Genomic DNA, 26,476 nt, shown 5'->3' on the forward strand with positions numbered 1-26,476 from the left:
GAACTGATAACTGCTTCAACTCCCTGCTCTGCTCATCAACCTGGCAGTCCAGCCGCCGCTGCTGTCAGCATTTACACACTGTACAAACAACCACAGCTAAACTATCAACAGTTCGGTCCTCTTTTCAGATGTTGCACTGCAAAAACTCAAAATCTTAACAAGAATATTTGTCTTATTTCTAGTTAAAATGTCTCATTTTTAGTCAAAAAATCTCATTACACTTAAAACAAGAGTCATTACCAGAAAAAGTTGCTTTCTAAATATTGTATCTATGACATGTCTTTGTTTTGTTTGTTTGTCATTTTTTTGCCTTTACTACTACGCCTTGTGTTCCTTCTGACAGGAGGACTGCCGATGGAAATTAGCCTTTTTGGTGCATTTACATTTTTTTTTTTTAAATGTTCATTAATGTACATTGTCCCTCTATAACAAATACATTTAAAAAAAAAAAAAAAAAAAAAAAAAAAAATGAAATAACTTGTTATTTGACAATTTTCATCTGTTTCAAGTAAATTTTCACTTGAAATAAGTAGAAAAATCTGCCAGTGGGACAAGATTTATCTTCTCATTACAAGCAAAAAAATCTTGTTCCACTGGCAGATTTTTCTACTTATTTCAAGTCAAAATCTACATGAAACAGGTGAAAATTGTTGTTTTTTTTCCAGTGATGAGTCTTGTTTTAAGTGTAATGAGATTTTTTTTTACTAAAAATGAGACATTTTAACTAGAAATAAGACAAAATTCTTGTTAAGATTTTGAGTTTTTGCAGTGTGCAATAGAAACGACATCTGAAACAAACACAGGTTCAATCGCTATGAATTTAAGGTACCTTTACTGCATGAGAGAGAAGTTATAAAAAAAGCAAAGAAAGGTAGCTTGTGATGACTGAGTTAAGTCGGCTGTCAGGCGAATGTCACAAACAGTTTGTCCCGTTCTCTTTATACAGTCTACGCGGTGACAAAAGAGCCGCTGTCGATGTGCTCATGACTGAGGATGAGCTGACACATCTCGTAATACCATTTTGTCCCACTAGGGGTGCAGTTTGTTGGGTCTGATGGTCGTCACTATCAGGAGCTGGAATGCAGCCCGTTACATCCCTAATTCTCTCTACCTGCTCTTACATAACAAGCACTTTGTGTCCAATCACATATGTTTTAGTTTTTATATTAATATTAATAATAATACAATATGAAAAAACATAAAATATAATTTAAAAGTTTTAGTAGAATTAAGAAAAGTGCTCTTGTACACAATGAAAGTCAGCGCGTCGTGTGCTGAAGGTAAAAGTAAAGCAAGAGGTTTCAGATTGTACGTAAGCATCGTTGTACGATGAGACGGCTGTACTATCAACACTAAAATAGAGCCGATCAGAACCAGAAATGGTGAAAAAGGTCTTTGTTTGGGTCCTGCATCTGAGGGTCATAGATGGCCCATTGATGAGTATCAAAGGCGTCACCATTGAGGGATATTGTGCTCATTAAAAGCCAGTTTTATTTGTTTTGTTTTTATTTATTTCATCCGGAGCCGTTTGTGTAAAAAAGTGCTTGAATGAGGGAAAATCCTGAATCTCACACACACTTCCTCCTATAATCCGCTATAGAAACTCACTGAATAATTGCGATTTTTGTGGCTCTGGCTTGTATTGCAGAAGATTCACTGCACACGTGATCCTCCCGATGGATGATTGTCAGCCTCTGGTTCTGGTTCTGGTTCTGGTTCAGGCTAAGTTTGAGTATGTGCAAGTTGTTTTTTTTTAAATAATGTAGTGAGATGGTCCCTCCAGCAGTCCTTCGTGGAGCTTTGCCTTGATGGGGTTGTCTGTAAAAGCATCTGTTTGGGCCTTCCTACACCTGAGTGATCCTCATGAGCTCTGGTCCGCTTGGAGCTGGCAGTCAGGATCCTGGGTGGCCCCCATATCCCTGGCCGATAGACTGCAGGGAGACACAACACATACAATTAACACTTTTCTCCCTTTTCAAGAACAGGGATTGTAGCACCCTATAATGTAATAATTTTCTGAAAATGTACGGGACGGATATTGTAATAACATTTTTACCAATAATGTAATACCTTATTAGGTTATTGGGAATTTATTACATGGTACTCAAAGTCTGCAATTTAACCCAATAGTCATTCAGGTGTTTTAAATCCAGCGCATATAACATTCTTAAATACTTAAAACACAAAATGTAGAACTCTGAACTGAAAATGAACATATATATATTACATTATTTGTCAAGTATTACATTATCAGTTTTGGAAAAGAAAAAAAAGACCCACCTGAAAATGTAATACATTCCCAATTATGTAATAAGGTATTACATTATCGGTAAAAATGTTATTACAATATCAGTCCGGATATTTTATTACATTATTGGTGAAGTTTGTCGGAGCGACATTATTAGATTTTATTACATTTTCGATTGAGTTAAGTGCAAATTTTATTACATTTTCAGGCATTATTACATTTTCAGGAAATTATTGCATTATCGGGTGCTACAGGGATCCAGGTTTATGGCAAAAACTTGACATTTTTGAGACTATAATATTTTATTTGACGCTTTCTTGAACGAAAAACATTTATCAGAGTAAAACTCCACCAACCACAACATTTAATATGTATTATCAATGCAATCCTGCTACTAGACGCTGCTTAGCTTCATTCAGACTCTCATCATGCATAACCCTCATTTTGGTTTTTTGATGGAAATACTCAACATTCAGGAGCTAAAAACACTCTATGTCTATGATTGTCTATGATTACATGTTCAGGATCAAACCAATGTGAGTTAAAGCAGTTTTGGGTCAGATAGTTAAAGGGGACCTATTATGGCATCTAATGCCTATTTTAAACAGGCCTTGAATGTCTTAAAAACAAGCTTTTGATTGTTTTTGCTAAATAAATTAGAAATTCAGTCTCTGAGCCATGTCTTTATCTTCCCAGTCTTTAACCTCATTCTCTATTATTGGCGCTTTTCGACTAGCACCTACTCAGCCCAACTCGCCTCGGGACGGGACGGCTCGTCACGCCTCCACCCGTTTTGTCCCCGTTTGTTTTTCCACTGCCAGGGGAGAAGTGGGCAGGTTGGGGTGAAGCTGCTGTGACGTACTCGATTGCGCAACCCCTTTGTTTGTGTCGGCGCTGATCAGAAATCAGCTGGAGCCGCGAGCAGCTGAGAGTAAAACAGCCCATCTACATCCCTTTTTTAATTCTCTCGTCAGCCACCAGGTTTATGAACATCTGCACCTCAGAGCTGGATCACCAAACAGACGTTTGTGCTGTATAATAAAATCGCCGCGAGTCGCTAGTCGCTCTCGCGCTGACTCCTGCTTCCTGATTCAAACGTCTGACGGCCCCGCCCCCGACCAATCAGTGGCGTGTATTGTGGTAACGTCAGAAATAGTGCCGGCTCAGCCCGGATAGAACCTCGGCAGAATGGTTACAGAAAAAGTATCTGCTTGGAGCGGCTCTACCCGTCTCAGCCCGTAGTGGAAAAGCGCAAGACGGGGGCGTGGCGGGTAGAAGCGAGCTGAGGTGGTACTAGTGGAAAAGTGCCAATATGCGGGATTCTGAGTGGGCGGGGCTATGATAATGAGGCTCTGTGCTGATTGGCTGCCTGAATGACGCGATACACCGCTACGAAAAATGCCGGAAGCTCCGGCCGGCCGAGTTACACCGTGTCATAACTGCATGCGAGCGAGCGTCAGCAACAAAATCAATTCCATTGCTTTATTTTCTATTGGACTGTCCTAACTGGCCGCAGCGACGCAGCGACGCAGCGCTGCACAGCACGACGAGGCGCGCCGTTTTGAGCTGAACATTTGTCGGACGCCCTGCTTTTATTTTCTTCCTGCCACTCGTGTTGAAAGCCGGTTGAAAGCGCTGTAGGAAACAGTCATGGATGAGGAACGGCTGATCCAGTTAGTTGAAATGAGAAGTTATCTCTATGATTCCTCCTCATTTCACTACAAAAACCTCAATAAAGTGGCAGCTGCTGGAGGGAGATGGACAGAGAGCGTCCGATGTCACGCAGTGCTACGATAGTCGGACGCTCGCATGCAGTTACACGGTTTTATAGTTGTGGTAGTGGATTTTATTTTGGTTACGTAACTAAAATTCGCAGAATCTGAACGGCTCGTAGAAGTCACATCAGACTGGATGGCTTATCCGGGCAGCTGTACAGACACTGCAGAATTTGGTTGCTTTCCTCCTTCTCTGAGTTGGCAGGCTGAGGGGAGACCACTTTGTATATGTTAAAGCAAGAAAAAACATGTTTTTCATAATAGGTCCCCTTTAAGGCTTGGGCAACTCAGCTGCATCTGTGTTATGCCTCTAAATGATGAAAGGTCCCTACAGACAAAGTGAGTGAATCCAGCTTTTACGTTTTGCAAAATGTGTTTACTGTAAAATTTCAAATAATGGTCCCAATTTGCCGCCGGTCCCACTTATCCGCCGGGTGTAGAAAAACATTTCTATTAAACGCTCATCCCAAATAAAGGCCAGTTCAAACATTGTTTTTCTGGTTGCCAAAAAAATATTCTACCGTATGCCAATTTAGCTTACCTAAAGAAAAACAAATAACCTTAAACGAATTGAAAAGTGTGTGACTATTTATTTAATTTTAGAGTGACCTCGTGTTAAGTTTAGCGGCTTGTGTATCAAAGAGAAAGGCTCGTGTTCCAGCACCATGCACAGCATCACGGCTTCTCGCAAGAAATATGATATGTTTTGATATGCAGAGCTAAATAGCGGAGAAGCAGACAGCAAAAGAGTGAGAGTGAGAAAAAAAATAAAACCACACTCCAAGAATTAGCTACAGAAAACAGCAAGCGCGAGAGGTCACATGGTGGAGGGAGAAAAAAGCTAGAGGCTAAAGTCTCAGCTTGGATACTTCACAACACTTCACGCCAGACACCAGCGTGTGTCGCGAAGATGATACGGGTAGTGGGAAAAGAGTTGTATCAGAGCTCCAAGAAGGACCAGTGTGGTCATGTTGTAGCCCAGTCTGGATGACGTTTACGGTAACTTTAAGGCAACTTTAAGCCTTGGATATACTTGCTGTTTGTGCTTGCGTTCGCGTCCGTTCACGTCCGTTCGCGTGCACCACCAAGTGCAACGTTGCTCGCGTTATACGCGAGGAGAGCGTACCGGCGGTGACCGATAGGTGGCAGTAAGCAGAGCAACAGTTGGAAAAGTGATTAAATATTTAGGCCCAGTCCCAATACACCCACTAGTGAGTATGAATCTAGCCCTACAGAGCGAGGGTTTTAGATGCACACTAGCTGACCGAGGGCTAGAAAAATTTCCCAGAATGCTTTACGTCATCATTTGCAGACTGAATCCAAAAAAAAACATAGCGGACATTTCTTATTTTTTAGTGAATAAAATCAATATTTTGAGTTAGTTTCTGCATAAAAATGCGTTTTGATTACATTTCTAGCGAGAAATATATATTTTACTTTCATAATATTCACTCAGTGAATGTACATAATCACTCGCTTGGTCGTTGTTGCGAAGTCTTTTTCAAACCTCGCCAGAATAAAGGCCGATTTATGGTTCCGCCTACGGCGTAGGTTACGCGGCGACGCGCGCCATACGCCGTACCCTATGCCATACATACCCTACGCCGTACCCTACGCCGTAGGTTCTGCGTCGATTTAACGCGGAACCTGAAATGCAGGGGTAGTGGGTGTATTGGGACTTGGCCCTGGGAAGATTACAAGGGCCCTAAAATTTGTGGCTTCATTTTTAGGGCTAGTGGTAGTGAGTGAGGGCTAGTGGTAGAAAGTAGGGAGTGTATTGGGATTGGCCCTTAGTAGTAGCGGTAGTAGCAGCGGTAGTAGCCGTAGCAGATTAGAACAACTTTTGAACTGAACTCCAAGTATATCCCAGGCTTTAAGGTTTCTCAAACATTGGAAAAGGACAGATTTTTAAGTTTTTGTTGACAGATTGAGGTTTTTTTCTTCCACTTTCTTATTAGACTGCAACTTTTTGATATCTTGTCTTAGTTGAACAATATATTTGATGTATTGATCCCTCTTTATCACGGCTCCAATATTCAGCATTAAAAGATTTAGCTAATATTTTGCTACTAATCGTACTATGAACCTGTAGACTAATCCTCGCCCGACTGTTGAAGCGATTGGACATCATTTTAGACACCGACTTGAAGTAAAATCTCCCAGCGGGACCAATGTAGAGGCTTCTCAATATTTGCTCTTCTTTGGAGGCACAATTTAATCTATTTACTCCTGACACTGAAAGCTGCAAAAGGATGTGACAGCGTCTTTCAAGGATAGCAAGCGTTGTTTCAGCCTCTTCACCTGCATCACACTTCAGCCCACACGATGAATTCATGACCCTCACTTACGCTAATGCTGCTGGTGACTCAGTAATGATGAGTTCAATGTCAATGACATAGAGGGTTGTTGTTATTGTTTTTATTGTTGTCTTGAAGACGCGTAAAATGACATTAAACCTGCCCCTGTTCTCAAGGATCCGCAGTGCTCTCCCCTCTGGGGTGAGCGGGATGTAGTGAAATGTGATTTGGGATGCAACATATATGCGTGGTGAAGGATGGGAGCAGATGATGTGTATGGCAGCCGCTTACACCTCCACCTGCGCCAGCTTCGGCAAAAAGCTCACGATATGATGCAAGGATGAAGCAAACTGTTTTAGGACATGTTTGTTTTAAGAGCGATGATAAAAGATGTAGACACAGGCACAAACCTGGTCTGTGAGGATTCGAGGCTTAATATCAGGAATGGCACCCCCTCTCAGCTCATCCTCCACAGCCATGAGTCTAACAACAGGAAAATAGAAAGAAACAATACCGGATGACAAAAGTAGAATTAAGAAGCCGGTGTTCTTCAGATTATTGTAGGATTATGTGGCCATATGATGATATTAAGGTCTGGAGAAGTTTGTGAACACATTCAGCTATCCTCTGAGCTTCTTGGAGCTGAATCTGAGCTTCCTTCAGATTCAGCTGTTGACATACAGAACATGTGGAATGAGCGTGTGGGCAGTGAAGTTTGGTCCGTCTATTTGTGAGGGTTCGGTCACCAGTTAACCTTCCACGACGGGTCGGATCACATTCAATCCGTCTTACTTTTCTCCGTCTTTATTGTCACACTGCAAAAACTCAAAATCTTACCAGGAATATTTGTCTTATTTCTATTTAAAATGTCTAATTTGTAGTCAAAAAATCTCATTACACTTAAAACAAGAGTAATTACCAGAAAAATATCTTGTTATTTGACAATTTTCACCTGTTTCAAGTACATTTTCACTTGAAATAAGTAGAAAAAGCACAATTTATCTTCTCATTACAAGCAAAAAAATTTTGTTCCACTGGCAGATTTTTCTACTTATTTCAAGTGAAAATTTACTTGAAACAGGTGAAAATTGTCAAATAAGTTATTTTTCTGGTGTTATTTTTCTGGTGATGACTCTAAATGTTGAAATAGCAGTAAAACCACATTCATTGATTCATTGATGAAATTACATTTTTAAGTGAAAATTTACTTGAAACAGGTGAAAATTGTTGTTTTCTCCAGTGATTTTTAAAGTGTAATGAGATTTTTCTAACTATAAATGAGACATTTTAACTAGAAATAAGACAAATATTCTTGTTAAGATTTTGAGTTTTTGCAGTGCAAGTATGAAGTATTTTATGACGTGTATGGTTTTGGTGTCACCAAAGAATAGTTGTACATTCAGGGATTTTGAGCATATTTGCCTTTAGTTAAGCTTTAAGGGGGTTTCTCTTCCCCGTTGGTGCAGGGGATTGATGTTTCGATGAGCGACAACAATTTGAGTTCTGTGCTCTGATGACGAAGGCACAGCACCCACCGTTACGGACATGCAGTCAAACTATGGCAGAAAAAAGAGGGTGCAAAACAAAGCCACGAGTCAGTAAAATTTAATAAAAGCTAAGGCTTTTTCTAGCCTGTATATCCGATACGGCTTTTGTGCAAAATTGCCACGAAAACAATACTGGAGAGCTATTTCTCTCTGTATATTGAGTAAAAACAGCAGCTGGGGAGGCTTTCACCCCACACAATGTTTGCATTAATATCACAGCGGAAAGGAAGGAAAATAAAATATAAAAATGTTACAGTGTGTTGAGGAGTGAAGTCAGTATTTGCTCCTTAATGCAAGATGAGTCATCAGCATGACAACTCTTAAAAACCACCAGCACGGACTGTCATTATGGCGCCAAATACCGGCACATGGATGATGTACAGAGCAAGAAATATTAACTAAAAACTGTCTGAAGCCGAGGAAATGCCGGGTTAATGTTATTTAAATGGGCTTTTGATCCATTTTCTTAATCAAGACTTAAGTTGATTTTCTTAAATCAACTTAAGTCTGTTGAATGTGTTCATAAGAAATCCACACAGGGGTATAACGATCATAATTTGAAATATATATAAGTCACTTTAAAATGCAACCTGAAATCACAAAAGTGTTTTTGGGTGCAAATTTGAAGTCAGATGATAATCTAAGATGTTTATTGAACCTAAAATTCATCAACTCAACTCCAGTGCCCCCCCCAATCAGGAAAAGTCTCTGACGAATCAGCATCCTGCCGTATTTTCACAAGCTTTAGTATAGCAGGATGTAGTTCAATTATTGATATTGTGATCACTTACACAAGTTCTTCCGTTTATCTGTTGCTGACAGCGTCGCAGGCGAATCACATTGCTTCAAAAGTAAAAGCACGGAGTGTCTCTGAGCCCGTGAGGTTGATCGGGGCGAAGGAAAGTAGACTGACGCTTGTTTCTCTGTGCAGCTAATTAGGACATGGGGGTATATTTTAATAAACATCTGCAAAGTGGAAATAGGAGGAGCTAAAACTCACTTGGTAGGAAGCCAAGTCTTCATGTGCACCTTATTGTAACAAAAACCACCACAATGCTAAAGTAGATTCCATTCACATCTCTGAAAGAGTTGAGAGGTCAACTCTGCAGGCCACTCATGTAGGTCCATTTCCTTTTACAATACCCCAGAAACCTTTCCCTTGTCTTTTGCACTACTTTGCGGTACATTTTTATGTACATGTGTAATGAACATTAGCAGTGCATTTCATTATTAGCTCGTATTGTACTTGGTGCATGTTTTGAAATGAAATATTTTCCTAATTTACTGGTGTTTTGTGTGTTTGCATGCACGTTCCTACACTGCCATGCCTTTTGCTGACACAGTCCTTGTCTGGATAAAATGAATGTCCTTTTTATGCAAAAGGAGTAAGCTGAGCAGTACCTGTGACAGGCTTGGTGCAACCTGAACACTAATCACCTGTTGATGATGCCTTTGATTTGACAGTCTTTCTCCACTTGCTGCTGCTTTAAGCGGCGCTCGCTGTCTTCCAGCCGGTTCTGATACTGCATCAGGATCTTGCTGGTCTGCTGTTCCTGGCTCATGAGTCTCTGCTCATATTCCTCAAGTTTGCGATGGGACATCTTCAGACGCTCCTTCAAGTTATGAATTTCGTCTTCGTATTCTCTCACCTGAAAGACAATGGGAACATGTTTCCCTTTTTGTCATGCCATCCTTGCTCCATTGTGCTTTCCCTCTCGGGGAAGCAGGGAGAGGAATACATGGGGAAAAATACCTTTTTCTGTTTTATATATCTAATTTGTCTTTATTGGCAGTTGCTGCCAACATATTAGGATTCTAAAAAACTCTTCTTAACACTAAATGCTTTGGTCAGAAAACCAGAAACGGCTGCAGGTGTGGATTATACTCTTATATTGCAGAGTTTAATCTATACACTGCAAAAACTCTAAATCTTACCAAGAATATTTGTCTTATTTCTAGTTAAAATGTTTAATCTTTAGTCAAAAAAATCTCATTACACTTAAAACAAGACTCATCACTGGAAAAAAACAACAATTTTCACCTGTTTCAAGTACATTTTCAATTAAAATAAGTAGAAAAATCTGCCAGTGGAACAAGATTTTTTTGCTTGTAATGAGAAGATAAATTTTGTCCCACTGGCAGATTTTTCTACTTATTTCAAGTGAAAATTTACTTGAAACAGGTGAAAATTGTCAAATAACACATTATTTTTCTGGTAATTACTCTTGTTTTAAGTGTAATGAGATTTATTGGCAAAAAATGAGACATTTTAACTAGAAATAAGACAAATATTTCTGGTAAGATTTTGAGTTTTTGCAGTGCACTGTTTTTACTGACACCTGGGAAAAAGAATACATTTTCAAAGTGAAGTAAACTGGTTATAATTAAGAACGGGTGATGTTAAAAGGTGCTGACCCTCTCCAGTCTTGACTCATCCATACTCTTGGAGTATTCTTTGAGCTGGCCCTCCCGGTCCGGCCGCAGACTCTCGATGTCGGCAGAGAGATGGGGCATGTTGGAAACCCACGCCACTGTCCGCTCATTCATGCCCTGGCTGTTTCCCTGAAACGGCACAGAGGTTCATCATTTCAGACCTTGTCTAACTAATCAAGCATCTCTTTGACTGTATCATAAATCGCATACTAACATACTACATGCTACATACTGCATCAGTATGTACTGTATACTGCCTACTAAATGAACGATTCAGTACGCCGCTCCAGCAGACCAGGCTCAGTTTATCCAAATAACGCCTGTTAAGAAATTTGCTCCGATGTTTTCGGCGATGAGAAGAGCCGCCGGCTCGGAGCAGCAGCAGATCACAGCCGGAGAACAGACGTGATCGCCGGGTCGATCTGCGCCGTCGTCCCGGGGAGAAAGTGATCCAATGAACTGACCTGCAGCTCTGTGGAGAATTACCGCTGGCTGAAATAAATCATTTAGGAAGATGTTGGTTTAATAGATGAAATCTAACAGTTGTAGCTGCCACATTAGTTTGTCTGAATATAAAGTGAAGCTTCATGTTTTTACTGGAGCCCCAGAAGCAGCTGCTGCTCTGTCCGTACATCAGAGCTGTCACAATTTTAATAAATGTATTAAAATGAATATATCAGTCTATTGAATTTCATTTTATTTTATTAAGCTACATATGTTTGGGTTTTTATTTAGTGCACCTGTCATGGTTTCTCAGTTTGATTTGTTTTTTACTTGTTAACTCACTCTCCTGTCATTCCAGACCCTGCCACCCTCATCAGCCAGAAATCCACTCATTCCCTTCACCTGTGCTTCCCCTGCCCAGCTCCACACCTGGTTTCCCTCATCAGCAGTTCCCCTCATATACCGGCCCATTTCCACCTTCTAGTTTGCCAGATTGTCGAGTGTTTGTGCCTCACTTTCCAGCGTTCCCGATTTTTGATCAGTTTTCTGCCTGCCTGCCTGTCTGCGACCCTGCCTGATTCCGGTTTTTGGATTTTTGCCTACCCCCTTGGATTGTTTGCCTGATCTGCCTGACTACCCGGTTTTGACCCCTGCCTGCCTTTGACCCTGATTAAAGCCTCTTGGACTCTGATTGTGTTTGGTGTCGTGCATTTGGGTTCTCTGTCTTTGAGCCGTGACAGTACAATCTGGCCAAAAGCATGAACCCAGCCGACCCAAATCCAGATCCAGTACAGCACGCGCTGTCTTTTCAGGCTGCTGCTATTCAGCGTCATGAGGAGGAACTCTCCAATGTTGCCGGAGGACTTCAGGAGTTTGCCGCTCGTCAGGACCGGTGTTTAGACGCCATCCGGGAGCAGATGAACCAGCTTTTCTTTTCGACCCGACCTCCAGCACCTGAGGCTCGGCTTCCGCCTCCAGAGCGGTACTCCGGTGAGCCACGAACATGCCGGCCGTTCCTCACTCAATGCTCTCTCCTCTTCGAGCTCCAGCCGTCTTCCTATCCGTCGGAGAGGGCCCGGGTGGCCTTCATCATTTCCCAGCTCACAGGGAGAGCCAGGGACTGGGGAACCGCGGAGTGGGAGAGGCAATCCCCGATCTGTTCCTCAGTGAAACTTTTTTCAGACGAGCTGAAGAAGGTTTTTGATCACGTTACACCGGGGAGAGAGGCGGCTCGTGGTCTCCTCACCCTGGCTCAGGGGGGACGAAGTGTGGCCGATTATTCCATTGAGTTTCGCACGGTGGCAGCTGAAAGTAAGTGGAATGCTGATTCACTCTATGATGCGTTTTATCATGGTCTCTCTGATTCAATTAAAGATGAGCTGGCAGCCAGAGATCTGCCCATCGGCCTGGATGCCCTGATCGCTCTCGCCATTCGGGTGGATGGACGCCTCAGAGAGAGGAAGAGGGAGAGAGCCCAGTCCGTCGTACTCCGGGGGTTCCCTCACCTACCGGCCGCGGTTCCTGTCTCAGCTCCCCCGTCCGCTTCTAATGATTATCCGGAGCCCATGCAGTTGGGGCGGACTCATCTCTCCTTGGCAGAACGCCAGCGCCGCCTGCGGGAAAACAGGTGCATGTACTGTGGCCAGGTTGGACATTTTGTGGCTTCCTGCCAGGTAAAATTACTGGTAAAATCACCAGTAATTCCGGGGGTGCTGGTGAGCCGGATCTTTGAGTCAGAAATGCCCTCTCGCCCTTTGGTCTTTGGAAGATTGACTGTAACTGGTCAGACTCATGTGGTGACGGTCTTCATCGACTCTGGTGCCGACGCCAATTTTATGGATAGTTCCTTGGCAGCCCAATTGGGAATCAAGCGGGAGCTCCTATCCAAGCCTGTCCCGGCCAACGCAATTGATGGGCGTCGGCTCTGCTCCGTAACTCACCGCACGGCTCCGGTTCACCTTGGCATGTCAGGTAACCATCATGAAACACTTACATTTCACTTAATTCATGCACCCAGTTTACCTGTCATATTGGGTTATCCCTGGCTGAAACGACACAACCCTCACATAAACTGGTCTTCAGGGATCATTTCTCAGTGGAGCTCTCATTGCCATGCTGTCTGCCTCAGATCTGCTCTGCCTGTCACTCCCTGTAACTCCCCTTCATCTGAGTTTCCAGATTTGTCTGAGGTTCCTCCAGAGTACATGGACCTCAAGGAGGTGTTTAACAAGGCTCGTGCCTCCTCCTTGCCCCCGCATCGGCCCTACGATTGCGCAATCGACCTCCTGCCTGGCACTTCTCCACCCAGGGGCCGTATCTTCTCCCTGTCCGCTCCAGAAACCAGGGCCATGGAGAAGTACATCAATGACTCGTTGGCAGCAGGCCTCATCCGTCCATCTTCATCTCCGGCTGGGGCCGGATTCTTCTTTGTGGATAAGAAGGACAGGACGCTGCGCCCCTGCATTGATTATCGTGGTCTGAACAACATTACTGTGAAGAACAGGTACCCCCTCCCACTCATCTCCTCTGCTTTTGAGCTGTTGCAGGGTGCCACGGTGTTTACCAAGCTGGACCTCAGGAATGCGTATCACCTGGTACGCATTAGGGAGGGTGACGAGTGGAAGACGGCGTTCAACACTCCCCAGGGCCACTACGAGTATTTGGTCATGCCATTCGGGCTCACTAATGCTCCTGCGGTTTTTCAGGCTCTGGTTAACGACGTCCTCAGGGACTTGCTCAATACCTGTGTTTTTGTTTATCTGGATGATATCCTCGTCTTTTCCAAGTCCAGGGAGGAGCATGTTCAGCATGTGCGAGGTGTCCTCCGCAGGCTCCTGGAGAATCACCTGTTCGTGAAAGCCGAAAAGTGCAAGTTTCACGCATCGGAGGTTTCATTCCTGGGCTCCATTATCAAGGAGGGGGGCCTCCAGATGGATCCTGCCAAGGTAAAGGCTGTTCGGGATTGGGCCTCTCCTTCCTCCCGGAAGGAACTGCAACGCTTCTTGGGCTTCGCCAATTTTTACCGGCGGTTCATAAGAAATTACAGCGCTGTGGCAGCCCCCCTCACAGCTCTCACTTCCATCAACTCCCCTTTTGTGTGGTCCCCCGAGGCGGAGAGGTCATTCGGTGAGTTGAAAGTTTTGTTCACCTCTGCTCCTATACTCACTCTCCCGGATCCCTCACTTCAGTTTCTGGTAGAAGTGGATGCATCTGATTCTGGTGTGGGGGCTGTCCTCTCTCAGCGGTCTGCTAGGGATCATAAACTTCACCCTTGTGCCTTTTTTTCGCGCAAGTTGTCTTCCGCAGAGAGGAATTACGACATCGGCAACCGTGAGTTACTAGCCGTCAAGCTGGCTTTGGAGGAGTGGCGGCATTGGCTGGAGGGGGCGGAGCTGCCGTTTGTCGTATGGACCGACCACAAAAACTTAGAGTACCTCCGTTCTGCCAAGAGACTGAACTCCCGCCAGGCCAGGTGGGCGTTGTTTTTCAATCGGTTCAATTTCACTCTCTCTTACCGCCCAGGGTCCAAGAACACAAAGGCCGATGCCCTGTCCCGCCAGTTCCAGGTCATGGAGCCCCAGGCCGCACCTGAGGGGATCCTTCCGTCTGCCTGCGTGGTTGGTGCCATTACTTGGCCTGTGGAGGACAAGGTCAAACAGGCAAGCTCTCAGTTTCCTGCCCCCAGTAATTGCCCCAATAACCTCCTCTTTGTGCCTGCCAGCCTTCGCTCTGAGGTTCTTCAGTGGGGCCATTCTTCACCCCTGGCCTGTCACCCCGGTGTCGCCCGCACCCTGGTGTTCCTTAAGCAACGGTTCTGGTGGGCTTCCATGGAGAAGGATACCAGAGAGTTTGTCGCTGCCTGTCAGGTCTGCTCCCAGAATAAGAGTCTTCGGCAGGCTCCTGCTGGCCTCTTACTTCCTCTAAAAGTTCCTCATCGGCCTTGGTCCCACATCTCCCTGGATTTTGTCACCGGGCTTCCTCCCTCAGATGGTAACACTGTAATACTCACTGTGGTTGACCGTTTCTCCAAAACTGCTCACTTCATTCCATTACCCAAGCTACCATCTGCCAAACAAACTGCTGAACTGATGCTTCATCATGTGTTCCGTCTTCATGGCCTCCCCAGGGACATTGTCTCTGACCGGGGGCCCCAATTTACCTCTTGTTTTTGGCGTGAGTTTTGCAGGCTCTTGGGTGCCTCCGTCAGCCTCTCTTCAGGCTTCCACCCTCAGTCCAATGGCCAGACGGAGAGGATGAATCAGGAGATGGAGACGGCCCTGCGTTGCCTCACGTCCCGTAACCCCTCATCCTGGTCCAAGCAGCTGTTGTGGGTGGAATACGCCCACAATACCCTTCCCAGCACTGCTACTGGACTCTCACCTTTCCAGTGTTCCCGGGGATATCAGCCTCCGCTTTTCCTGACCCAGGAGGGAGAAATCACAGTCCCATCTGTCCAGGCCTTTATTCGCAGGTGTCGGCGAACCTGGCTGCAGGCCCGCTCCACACTGCTTCGCACCTCTGACCGGTACCGTAAGGATGCTAACCGGCGTCGCGTCCCAGCCCCCCAGTACGCCCCTGGTCAGAAGGTCTGGCTTTCTACCCGGGACTTGCCATTAAGGGTGGAATCCAAAAAGCTAGCGCCCCGCTTTGTGGGTCCCTTCCCCATATCAAAGGTTATCAACCCAGCAGCCGTTCGACTACGCCTCCCTCGTTCCATGAGGGTTCATCCCACATTCCACGTTTCTCGCCTCAAGCCGGTCAAGGAGAGTCCCCTTCAACCCGCCTCCAGGCCCCCGCCGCCCCCCCGGCTCATTGGGGGTGGTCCGGTTTACACGGTGCGGCGCCTCCTTCGGTCCCGTCGCCGTGGGAGGGGCTATCAGTATCTGGTGGACTGGGAGGGCTACGGCCCTGAGGAGCGCTGCTGGGTTCCTACACAGAGGATCTTGGATCCCACTCTCATCCGGGACTTCCGCCGTGCTCATCCCGACCAGCCTGGTGGGACGTCGGGAGCCGTCCCTTGAGGGGGAGGTTCTGTCATGGTTTCTCAGTTTGATTTGTTTTTTACTTGTTAACTCACTCTCCTGTCATTCCAGACCCTGCCACCCTCATCAGCCAGAAATCCACTCATTCCCTTCACCTGTGCTTCCCCTGCCCAGCTCCACACCTGGTTTCCCTCATCAGCAGTTCCCCTCATATACCGGCCCATTTCCACCTTCTAGTTTGCCAGATTGTCGAGTGTTTGTGCCTCACTTTCCAGCGTTCCCGATTTTTGATCAGTTTTCTGCCTGCCTGCCTGTCTGCGACCCTGCCTGATTCCGGTTTTTGGATTTTTGCCTACCCCCTTGGATTGTTTGCCTGATCTGCCTGACTACCCGGTTTTGACCCCTGCCTGCCTTTGACCCTGATTAAAGCCTCTTGGACTCTGATTGTGTTTGGTGTCGTGCATTTGGGTTCTCTGTCTTTGAGCCGTGACAGCACCTCTACGTACTTGGTATAAAACATAATAAAAATAAAAATAATATCACGCGCACAGTACAGTACTGATGACGCATAATAAAGTACAGTATAAAAGGCGACCAGAGGCAGGAAAAGTTGTATTTTGTATTTTGTAATTACAAAATTGTGTGGTCCGGTCGCCGCTGTTTTGTATTGCACAAAATTGTGCTGTCTGGTCAAGGGTGCATTGCATTCTGGGACATAGTAGGCGAGGTAGACTGGTCTGACGCAGTTGTGGATTTTTTCCAAATCAGTAAAACATCCGGGTATTTTTCGCATACTGCAGATTTAGCTTTTGTTTGCATACTGCATACTACATACTACATACTACTGTTGGGGTCGCCCATATGCCCATGTGAACTCTGAACTTATAAAATGTATGTGAATGTGTCAGGGGCGGAGCAGGGGTCCCAGCCTAGGGGGGGCGAAGCATTCTAGATGGGCCCTTGTGGTCTAAACATCCCCGTTAGAACATAATCGCTAAAAATGCCACAGATCAGGCCCAACCAACCGCAATTCCAACAACAGCAGCGACACGGTGAGAACCATCACATGAGGTTCTAGCACCATGGATTTACCAGTCATTATGTCAAACCTAATTATAACCCTAATGCAGACTTTAAAATATAAGTATCAAGCTGGAGATAAAAATCAAATGACATCCAGTGATGTCTATGGAAGCTCATTTCCGCCAGTAAAACAAAAAAATAAGATGAAATCTTAGCCTTAAAAATAAAAATATCCCCACGGTAAATCTTAATTATGAGAAAAAGTCATCATTTCGACTTTCTATCTCATAATTTCGATTTTTTTATCTCATCAGCCGGTTCTTCACCTTTCAATCACTTTGCTCTCATCAACGGCGAAGTCCCTCTGGATTGAGAGCAAGGTGAGGTTGCCAGGTTGGGCAGGTTTCAGCCCAATTGGGCTAAAAAAATATATATTTGGGCTGCTTTTCCTGGTTTTTACTAAATATTTAGGAGAAATTATTAACAATAAAAAAGTTTACATTATGGAAAAGTAGAAACTTACACAATAAACTCACTGATAATATATTTGCTTTAATCTGCTCCATTTTATTGTAGTTTTTGTTTGGAGCCTGAACTTTTTTTTAGGGTATTTAGTAATGTGAAGATGAAATGTATTACGCATTTAATAATTTATGGTTTTAACAGAGAATGTAAGATTCGGGCTGGTTTTTCATTATTTCGGTGGGTTTTACGTTGCATTTGAGCTGGAACATGTCAGATCTGGCAACCTCAACCGCAGCACTGGATTTCTTAATGACTCGTCTTTTTGGTCACAATAAACTTGCTCTCATCAACGGCGATGTCCCTCTGGATTGAGAGAGCAAGGTGAGGTTTGGTAGTCTGGCCTCACCCATGCAGCCCGGAGAGAGTTTTTAATCAACTTCAGCTGCTGAAACTCAGCATGAGTTTAAGGCTCTGATGCGACAACTGGCTCGACGCATTAGTACGGCGTAGGTTACGCGGCGACGCGCACCCTCCGCCGTAGCTTCTGCGTTGGTGTAACGCGGAACCATAAATCCGCCTTAAACAGATGCGCGTGCGAACCCGTGCATGACAGGCAGACACACACGGGGAGAAGAGACTATTTCTTTCATTTTTATTTTTTAAACAACTTTATCCTTATGAACGCAAGTGTTATACTGTCCAACTTTCCTTATTTTATTCAGAACACTTTTTTTTTTTTTTTCCTCTTCGGAGTGGGCCCCCCCGGAGCAGTGGGCCCGGGGCGGCCGCCCCCCCTGCCCCCCCGCCTGCTCCGCTACAGGAATGTGTATATTCAACTTTGAAACTGCTCAGCTGAAGATCGGCTGTAATGTGCCTCCAAAAATGGCCGCCTTGCCATAAACTACAACCCCCAGCATGCCTTGCGTGGGGGGGGCGGCGCCTACAAGCGGCGCGCATCCAATTGCAACGAGGCACCGATGACGTCACCGCAGCGCGCGTAGGATCAAAACGCTGCGCTGCTCGTTCATCTTTCTCTTCTTTCCTTCATCAACCGGTGGGTCAGCACGTACTTTTGGCTCCGGGCCAAGGTCCCATCTTCCTTTCTCCCCCCGGCTGGGGGGAGGTGTAAGGCCCCCCATCGGACCGGGCCGCTCCGTTGGACCTGCAGCCCGTTGAAGCCGCGGAGCCGCTCCCATTAACTCGGTCTCAACTTTTCATCCGGAGCTCCGACTCCTGTTTCACGTGTCCCCGGTCCCTGGGGGCTGGAAAGGGGGGGGAAGCCGCTTCGAAGCTCGGCCCCGGCCCAGGGTGAGACCCGTTCCTCTTTCCTAACTTCTCTCTCTCTGCTCTTGAGTTCACCTGAAAGGACCTGTGGCCAGCCTGCCCCGCGCAGAACCGAGACGCATCCCGCCGCCCCGTCCCGGGGCCACGCGCTCAGCCCGACGGGCACCCGCACTCTGAAGAAGTGGACCGGCCCCGCGCGCACCCGAGACGACGTGATAGCCTCCGGACCGGGGGGGGGAGCGCCGGCTGCTTCACGCTGGACCCCCCGTCCTCTCGTGATTCCAGAGTCAGGAGGAGGAGCGGGAGAGGCGGGAGGACTCTTGGATCGGACTCCGACCAAAGACCCGGCAGCAACCCCTGATCGGCACCCGGAGACCCGAGGAGGCGTGAGGTTTTGAGACCTGGGTGTATGAGTTTAACTGGGAGTGTTACAGAGCTAAATCTGTGGTCAGAGCTGAGATTACATCAGCATCATTATCATGACTGTTGTCATTAATTTGTAGTCACTACTTTCTGCTAGTCATTCATGTTTTAAAGCGCTGTTTTCTGCCGTAGTCACGTTTAAAACACCGGGAGTAACATCCGGTCTAGATCTGCACGTGGCTTAAAGAGGTTTCCGCCATCTTTAAATACCCCGACTTCTTTAAACACCGCAGCCATGTTTTAAACCGTACATGTTCGTGATATCATTTTTATTATTGCTTTGGTTTCTTTTTCCCATTCCATGCATTTAACTTTCATTTAATTTTTATTGATTGTTGTTTTCCTAGTTAATTAATTGTTTTATAATACTTAAGTTCTGCCATCAGGTTTATTTGGGGTGTTGCGTTTATCATCTTTTGACACCTGTATGTAAATAAATCCTGATTGATTTTTAATGAGTGGTTGTTGTTATTTCATACAAGATTTGGTCACAAATTGATTTGTTTAAAGCAGAACCAGTGCTCGGACATCACTCCTTCAATTGTTATTCTGTAAGATATAGTAAGATTTGCTGTTCTGCAGGATAATTCAAATCATATGAGACTGATTTTCTGCTGTTTAGTTATCAATTTCCCCCGGAGTAAGGCCCCGGGGGTGGTGCCCCTACGAGAATTATTATCATTTTGATAATACAATTTGATAAATAGTCAACTTTATTAATTATTAATAATTATTAATAATATTCATTAATAGCCTTTGATAACTGATCAGCTTAGCTACCTGAGTTGCACAACACTACATTTTGGCAAAATCAGTACGTACTAGTAGTACAGTATGTGATTTCGGATACGGCCTCTGTCATCTAGAAACTTGCTGGAGTCACCTGTTTATTGGGGACTGGTTTGAGCAGATGCTGCTGCGGCGGCTGCAGCTGTGACGGCTGATGCTTTTTGTTGCTTTTCGTGGGCGTATCTGTTGACTCTTCTGCAGCCGCGGCCGAGGCCTGGTTCTCTTTGGCGGAGCTCGTCTGGTACGGAAGCCCAGGAGCTGGACTGTCCGTCAGTGACAGCTGCGAGTCCTGTTGAGGCTGCTGCTGATGTTGCGGTTGCTGTTGCTGTTGCTGTTGCGGCGCCTGCTGAGTTTGGCGGGATTTGGGGTGACTGCCGGTGAAGTTGGTGTCGGACGAGTCGAGGAGGAGGTTCCTGCTCTGTGGACGGACCCTCGGAGGCGTCGCAGTGGCGGGAACGTTAATGGACCGCTGGGATTTCAGGTGCTGTGGGGCCATGGACGACTGGCGGACGGGATGATGAACTGTAGTTGGGGGTGTTGCCAGGGAGGCCGGGGTGCCCGTGCCGGTGCCCGACTGAGATGTCATTCCCATCAGGTGCTGCTGCTGGAGGGATTCCTAACGGAGGAGAAGAAATGAGGGGAAATTATCAAAGACAGTCAGCATGTGTAATAACTAAGTTGAGCCATAAGCAGAGCTGGGTAGAGTAGCCAAAAATTGTACTCAAGTAAAAGTTACTTCACAATAATATGACTCAAGTAGAAGTAAAAAGTAGTCATCCAAATAATTACTTGAGTAAAAGTAAAAAAGTACTTTAAGTGAAAAAACTACTCAAGTACTGAGTAACTGTTGAGTAACGTCCGATTTATTTTTTTAACACAACCATTCAAACAGACAAAAGTACAAAATAATCATCTTCAGGCAAATTAAATCAATAAAATAATAAAATAAAATTAATAAAAAATAAAAAATAACATAAATTAAAAAAATCTTAAAGTAAATTCAAGTACTTAAATAATAATAATAAAATAAATAAAATAATAACAGAATAAAAAAATTAAAAAAGCACAAGTAGCACAAAATTTCAAGCCTTTGTACTTTTCTTTTTTAACCAGGCAGAACTAGAACAAGCCCATGAACTCATAGAAACTCTGTGTGTGTTTGAGTCTGTGTAAATGTGACAAAACATGCAAAAACAAACATTTTCCCCAAAGAATCACTCAGTGATGTCATGAGATTTGACGTGTACGTGGATAAAAGGGATAAAAGAAAAGTAACAGCTCAACGTAGCCTAATGTAGCGGAGTAAGAGTAACAGTTTCTTCTTCACAAATCTACTCAAGTAAAAGTAAAACGTATAGTGATTCAAAACTACTTCTAAAAGTAAAACATTTCCCAAAACTTACTCAAGTAAATGTAACGGAGTAAATGTAACTCGTTACTACCCACCTCTGGCCATAAGTTGAGCCAAATCTTTATTTAAAAGTGCCATCATATTGTTTCAGTCTTATTCAGGTATTGCAGTCACCTGGTGGTTAAAATGTGTTTAAGGAGGTATTAGATTGTTTTGTACACTGTGCATGTACTGGCCCATGCTGAGCTGAGTCACAACAGACTGCACTGCTCAAGTCTGACCAGATTTCCACATTTTCTCTTCCAAAACAAACAAACAAACAAAATCTCATACAATTATTGCATCATCTGACACAATTGCTGATAAAAGTCCTACAACTCCCAGTGTCCTTTAACAATGGTGTTCAGTCAAGTATTGCAATTACCTTTTTATTATCATGATCATAACAAATACTTTTAATTTGACATTAACACAATGCCAAGATGGAACGACCTAAGAAGCTATTTTTGCTGCCAATCAGTCTGGAAAGGCTTAGGAAATCATTTCCAACCAACATGTTGTTCAGTATTCTGCAGAGATGAAGATTATTTACTTGAATTTTCCCCAGAAAGCATCCAACCCTGTCTTCCTTGGGTCAGACCGTGCCATGCTCAGAGAAATACACAAGTCCACAACAGCACAATTATTTTGGAAGGATTGCCGACAGAAAGCTTCTTCTGTCTCAAAGAAATGAAGCATGACTGAGGTTTGGAAAACTGCATCTGAACAAACCACAAGACTTGTGGAACAATGTGATATGGACAGCTGGACTAGTGGAGCTGCTCGGCCGTGATGCCCAGCATTTCAGCAAAACACTGTCAAGCACAGCGGCTAAGGGAGATGGTATGAGATATGATTTGCAACCGCAGAAACCTGGGTATCTCTGAAGCATGAGGGCAAATCTACATCAGAATGGCTGAAAGAAATACATAAGATAAAAGAAACAAGGTTTTGGAACGGCCCATTTTAAAGGCTGTGGTGGGGCTTTGACAGAGCCATGAACTGGTGAATGCCCAAAAATCTCAATGAATCTCAAATGTCAGAGTGAGGCAAAGATTGCTCAACATTGATATGAGAGGGCATTAAAGTCACACAGGGAAAGATTACATGAAGTTATTGCAGCTAAAAATGTATCTGAAAGCTACTGGATCAAGGAGATACTTACGATTGCTCCAATATGTTTTTCTTCTTTTCATTTTATTGTTAAATAACACCACAGCGAAACGTGTTTGTCTGAGGTTGTATTTGCATAATAGTATAACCTTAAACGATCAAAGGGAAGCACTAACATCTACATGACTGTGTACCAATGAGCGCCAGGAAGGATGCATGTAGAGGGGTGTGTGGCTCGCTGGAGCGGCCGGCCTCATCCATATCACAAACATCACCTTGTTACATGTTTGGGACTTATGACATGGGTTTGGGTTAGGGCAGGGGTCGCCAACCCGTGACTCTAGAGCCGCATGCGGCTCTTTAGCGCCGCCCTAGTGGCTCCCTGGAGCTTTTTCAAAAATGTTTGACCTTTTTTTTTCCTTTTTTTCTTCTTTTTCTTCCTTTTTTTTCCTTTCCTTTTTCATCTCGACATTTCGACTTTTTTCTCGAAATTTCGACTTTTTTCTCAACATTTCCACTTTTTTCTCAACATTTCCACTTTTTTCTCAACATTTCCACTTTTTTCTCGAAGTGCATAATGAAAAGAAAAATCTTCCCCCAGTTATAACTAATATAGAAACATGCAGCATGTGTTGCCTTCATTCTAAGGCTTATACAAGACTTTTCATTTTTTGCGGCTCCAGACATATTTGGTCCAATATGGCTCTTTTAACATTTTGAGTTGCCGACCTCTGGGTTAGGGGCTAGGGTTACAAGGTTAGAGTTAGAGGGTTAGGGTTAGGGTTTGTGTGACAGCTATTACGGAGCACGTCATTTGGAAATATTTTAACTTATTTGTCCCTTTGATTAACACACAAACTACATTTAATATTAGAAATTTGCATTTAAAACCATCCAATCTGATAACTGTTCTAAACTCTGAACAAACTAAATTAATACCTGAATGGACGTGTCGAAAACGACTCAACATTGTACACAAAAACAATCTTTATAACGACACTGCTTTATCTTGCACCAAAATAACCAATTAGATGGATACCAAAGGTAAAAATGAAAAATATGAAGCAATCCCATAAATGATTAAAGATAATGACAGGCAGACAAGATAACGGAATGTAAAGTATCACTCTGTTTTATGAATCAATTTGAAAGTTGTTGACATCGTTTACAGCAGACACATCCTGCTAATCCTGCTCGGGTGGGACCTCTAACTGTGTCTTACTCTTTACTGAAGACAAAAATCTCTGAAAGAGCAGCTCAGACGCGACAGGATGTAGATGAAGAAACAAGAGAGTGAGTGTACTTTTATCTTATGTTAGTTGATACATTTTCATTTATTTTGACATCTAAATTTCATTAAGATTTTCATTCATTTAGAAATCTTAATTTAATTAAGATTGTTTGATACGTGCATATGTTAGTCCTCCATGTTTATGCAGCTTGTAAGAATATGAATCCCTTGTCACCAAGGGTTGATGAATGTTATAAATAGGAATTATTATTATAGATGGAATGCAAGAATAGGTTGTGATAATTAAGTCATAAATCACAATCCAAACTACACCATCAGTACTAATAAGCAGGCAGATTTGGGATGTTTGTTCCATTAAGGCTCACACAGGAGAGCAGAAACAGCTCAAGACTGCATGACAGCATCATTAAACATCATCATTTATACAGACGCACGGTAAGGGCGTGATGGATCGGTAGCCCGTGAGTACACCAACAGCCCACAGCCACAAAGCTCAACTCATTCTGTTTCATTTCAAGCTATTTTCTAAGAATTCAAGCATCCTCCTCATCTCCATCAGACAAGCTGGCAGCTCTGTTCAAGCTAAAATCAGTTTCACTGCAAGGATCGCTTCCTGAATGACTACGCTCTGAAAACGCTCTCCGGTATTGATGCTGGAAAAGATCTGCCGGACAAGGATGAGTGAGTCTAATTAAGCGTACCATCAGCGGTTCTGACACTTTTATCTGCACTGTTAGCTGACAGTTAATAAGCAGCTCTGTTCAAACAAGGACACAGCGCGATGGGCCTGAAGCTGCACAGTTCACCAGCATTACCCGCCTTTGCTGTTGTCTGACGCATAACAGCTTCTCCATATTACTCTTACATTTGCATTTTATGCTCCTAAACAGAAGGCCTTTTATGAAACATTATTAAACATTCTGTATCCCAACAAAGCATGCTGGTATATTAGGCTGTAGCTTATTAGGGCCCGAGCACTTACAGTGCGAAGGCCCTATTGTATCTGTAGGAATTTTTTTTTTCTGTCTTTTTTTTTTTCCCAGACGAAATGAGGGCCTTTTTTCCCCCCTAAACGTGTCCAAAAGTCCCCCTAGAAAACTTTGTGCCTCAAGCCCTACAATACGGTTTGACGTACATGCACGAAAATCGGTACACACCTGTATCATGTCGCAACTTAAAGAAAAGTCTCTTGGCGACATGGCCGAAACCGAACAGGAAGTCGGCCATTTTGAATTAATCGTGTAATTTTGGCGCAATTTATGCCATTTCTTCGGCCGCTTCTTCGCCCGAACCGTAACGTGCACCCGGGTGTGTTATACATCAAAATGTGCGTCTCCATCCTCCGACGATGCACAATACTTTTCTCAATCAAAAGCGTTACCCTGGCGAGGCTAGATGCCAAAAAGCGTGCCCCCCCTTCATGTGATTGGTCCATATTTGATAGTTCCTACTTTCTACCATTACTTTTGAATGGGTTGTGATAAAGACATGTGGGTGGTGTCATCGGACTCGGTATTGAGTACTTGACCTTCATTGGCTTGAATTAGCCCCGCCCCTTCTTCTGATTGGTATATATATATGATAGTTCCTACTTTCTGCCATAACTTTTGAATGGTTTGATATAGAGAGTCGTGGCTGGTGTCATCCGCTAAATGTCCAGGCCTGAAGAATCTACATTCAAGTCATACAAGCTTCCACTGCAGCCTGAACGTGCACAAGGGTGCGAGGGCCCGTTCATCGCTGCTTGCAGTTTTAATTAGGCTATATATTATTATTCATGGAGATTTCTCTTTTTTAATGACGTTTTTGACTTGCTGTTAACAAAATCCCATAAATAAAGAAGATTGTTGCATCAATATTGTTTTATGCTGACAAACATGACAAAGGGAGCAGAATGTAGATGCTGAGCGTGGCCTACCTGAACCTGCAGGGACAGCTGGTGCCAGGCGTAGTCGTTGCTCTGGTTCTGCCGGGTGAAGTCGTCGCTGTAGCTGTGCGAGTGGACGATGCTGGGCTGCACCAGGCTGCTCTGCGACCGCAGGGCCGACAAGTCCTCGCTGCGGGAGAAAGCACTGTTGCCAAAGGCGTGCTGGTAGTCGGGGTGGCCATTCTCAGGCTCGGGGGCCAGGAGGAGAGGAGGGGGAGGGGGCGCCGGCTGGGACTGAGCCGGGGAGTTCTGGGCAGCCAGATGGAATAGTGGGTTCTGGAAAGACAGGGGGAAGTGCATCGCCGCTGCCGCCTGCTGCTGTTGCTGAGAGATGGCTTCTGTGGGGCCCCCCACGTGGCCCATCTGGCTAAGTCTCAGACCAGAGCCGGATGAACCCGGCGGCAAATGCCCTCCCATGCGCAGAGGCCCGCCCAGGTTCCCAAAGCTGTGGCCCAGACCGGCGATGGAGGCTTGAGACGAGGCGAGCATGTCTCCCACGGAGTTCAGGTTGGAAATGCTGTTCATCCGGGAGTCCTGCAGGTCCATCATGGACACACTTTTATTTACGCTGTGGACCTGGGAGGCACAAAAAAATCATTCAAACATGAGCCCACCATGTCTTTTATTGAGAAAAAACATGTGTGAATGATCTAAAATTACAATTGTTTGTGACAAACACAGAAACTCTGACATACTGAGATGTTGACGAGTTCAACTTCAATTCAGAAAAACTAGTGACAAAATGGAAAATACTGCAAAAAAAAACCCTAATTTGACTTGTTCTGCTTTGGAGAGCAGTAATTTCTTTTCTGATCAGTTTCTGCAACACACTCCAAACAATTTTTTGTTTGGAGTGTTTTCAATCATCCTATTTAAGGAGAATCAAAGTATTGAGTGTTACACCCTGTGGAAGGCTGTGGCCAAAACGCGTGGGCTGTAACTCACTTTTTTAAATTTTTCCACATGAAATAGCCAATTTAAATAAAAGCTTTTTATAATTGAAGAAGAGTGCCTTGGATTTTTCTTCCTTTTTGACACTCCAAACAATGTTGAGACGCTAAAGATTTTCCCACTTTGCAAAGTT

General features: G+C 44.4%; 1 protein-coding gene across 1 annotated transcript in view; it reads right to left on the reverse strand.

Annotated features, from left to right (window-relative positions):
* Positions 1 to 774: 774 nt before the first annotated feature.
* LOC133461466 (ras/Rap GTPase-activating protein SynGAP-like) overlaps positions 775 to 26,476 on the reverse strand; it is a 73,808-nt gene continuing 48,106 nt past the window's right edge. Inside the window, exons 15-20 of the mRNA XM_061742398.1 lie at positions 25,384 to 25,968; positions 19,805 to 20,326; positions 10,283 to 10,429; positions 9,305 to 9,516; positions 6,731 to 6,803; positions 775 to 1,931 (exon numbers count right to left, since the gene is read on the reverse strand). Of these exons, the coding sequence (XP_061598382.1) occupies positions 1,893 to 1,931; positions 6,731 to 6,803; positions 9,305 to 9,516; positions 10,283 to 10,429; positions 19,805 to 20,326; positions 25,384 to 25,968 (1,578 nt within the window). The 3' untranslated portion in view covers positions 775 to 1,892. The remainder of the gene's footprint in view (positions 1,932 to 6,730; positions 6,804 to 9,304; positions 9,517 to 10,282; positions 10,430 to 19,804; positions 20,327 to 25,383; positions 25,969 to 26,476) is intronic.

The sequence above is a fragment of the Cololabis saira genome, chromosome 15 (assembly GCF_033807715.1).
Source record: "Cololabis saira isolate AMF1-May2022 chromosome 15, fColSai1.1, whole genome shotgun sequence".
NCBI classification, from domain to species: Eukaryota; Metazoa; Chordata; class Actinopteri; order Beloniformes; family Belonidae; genus Cololabis; species Cololabis saira.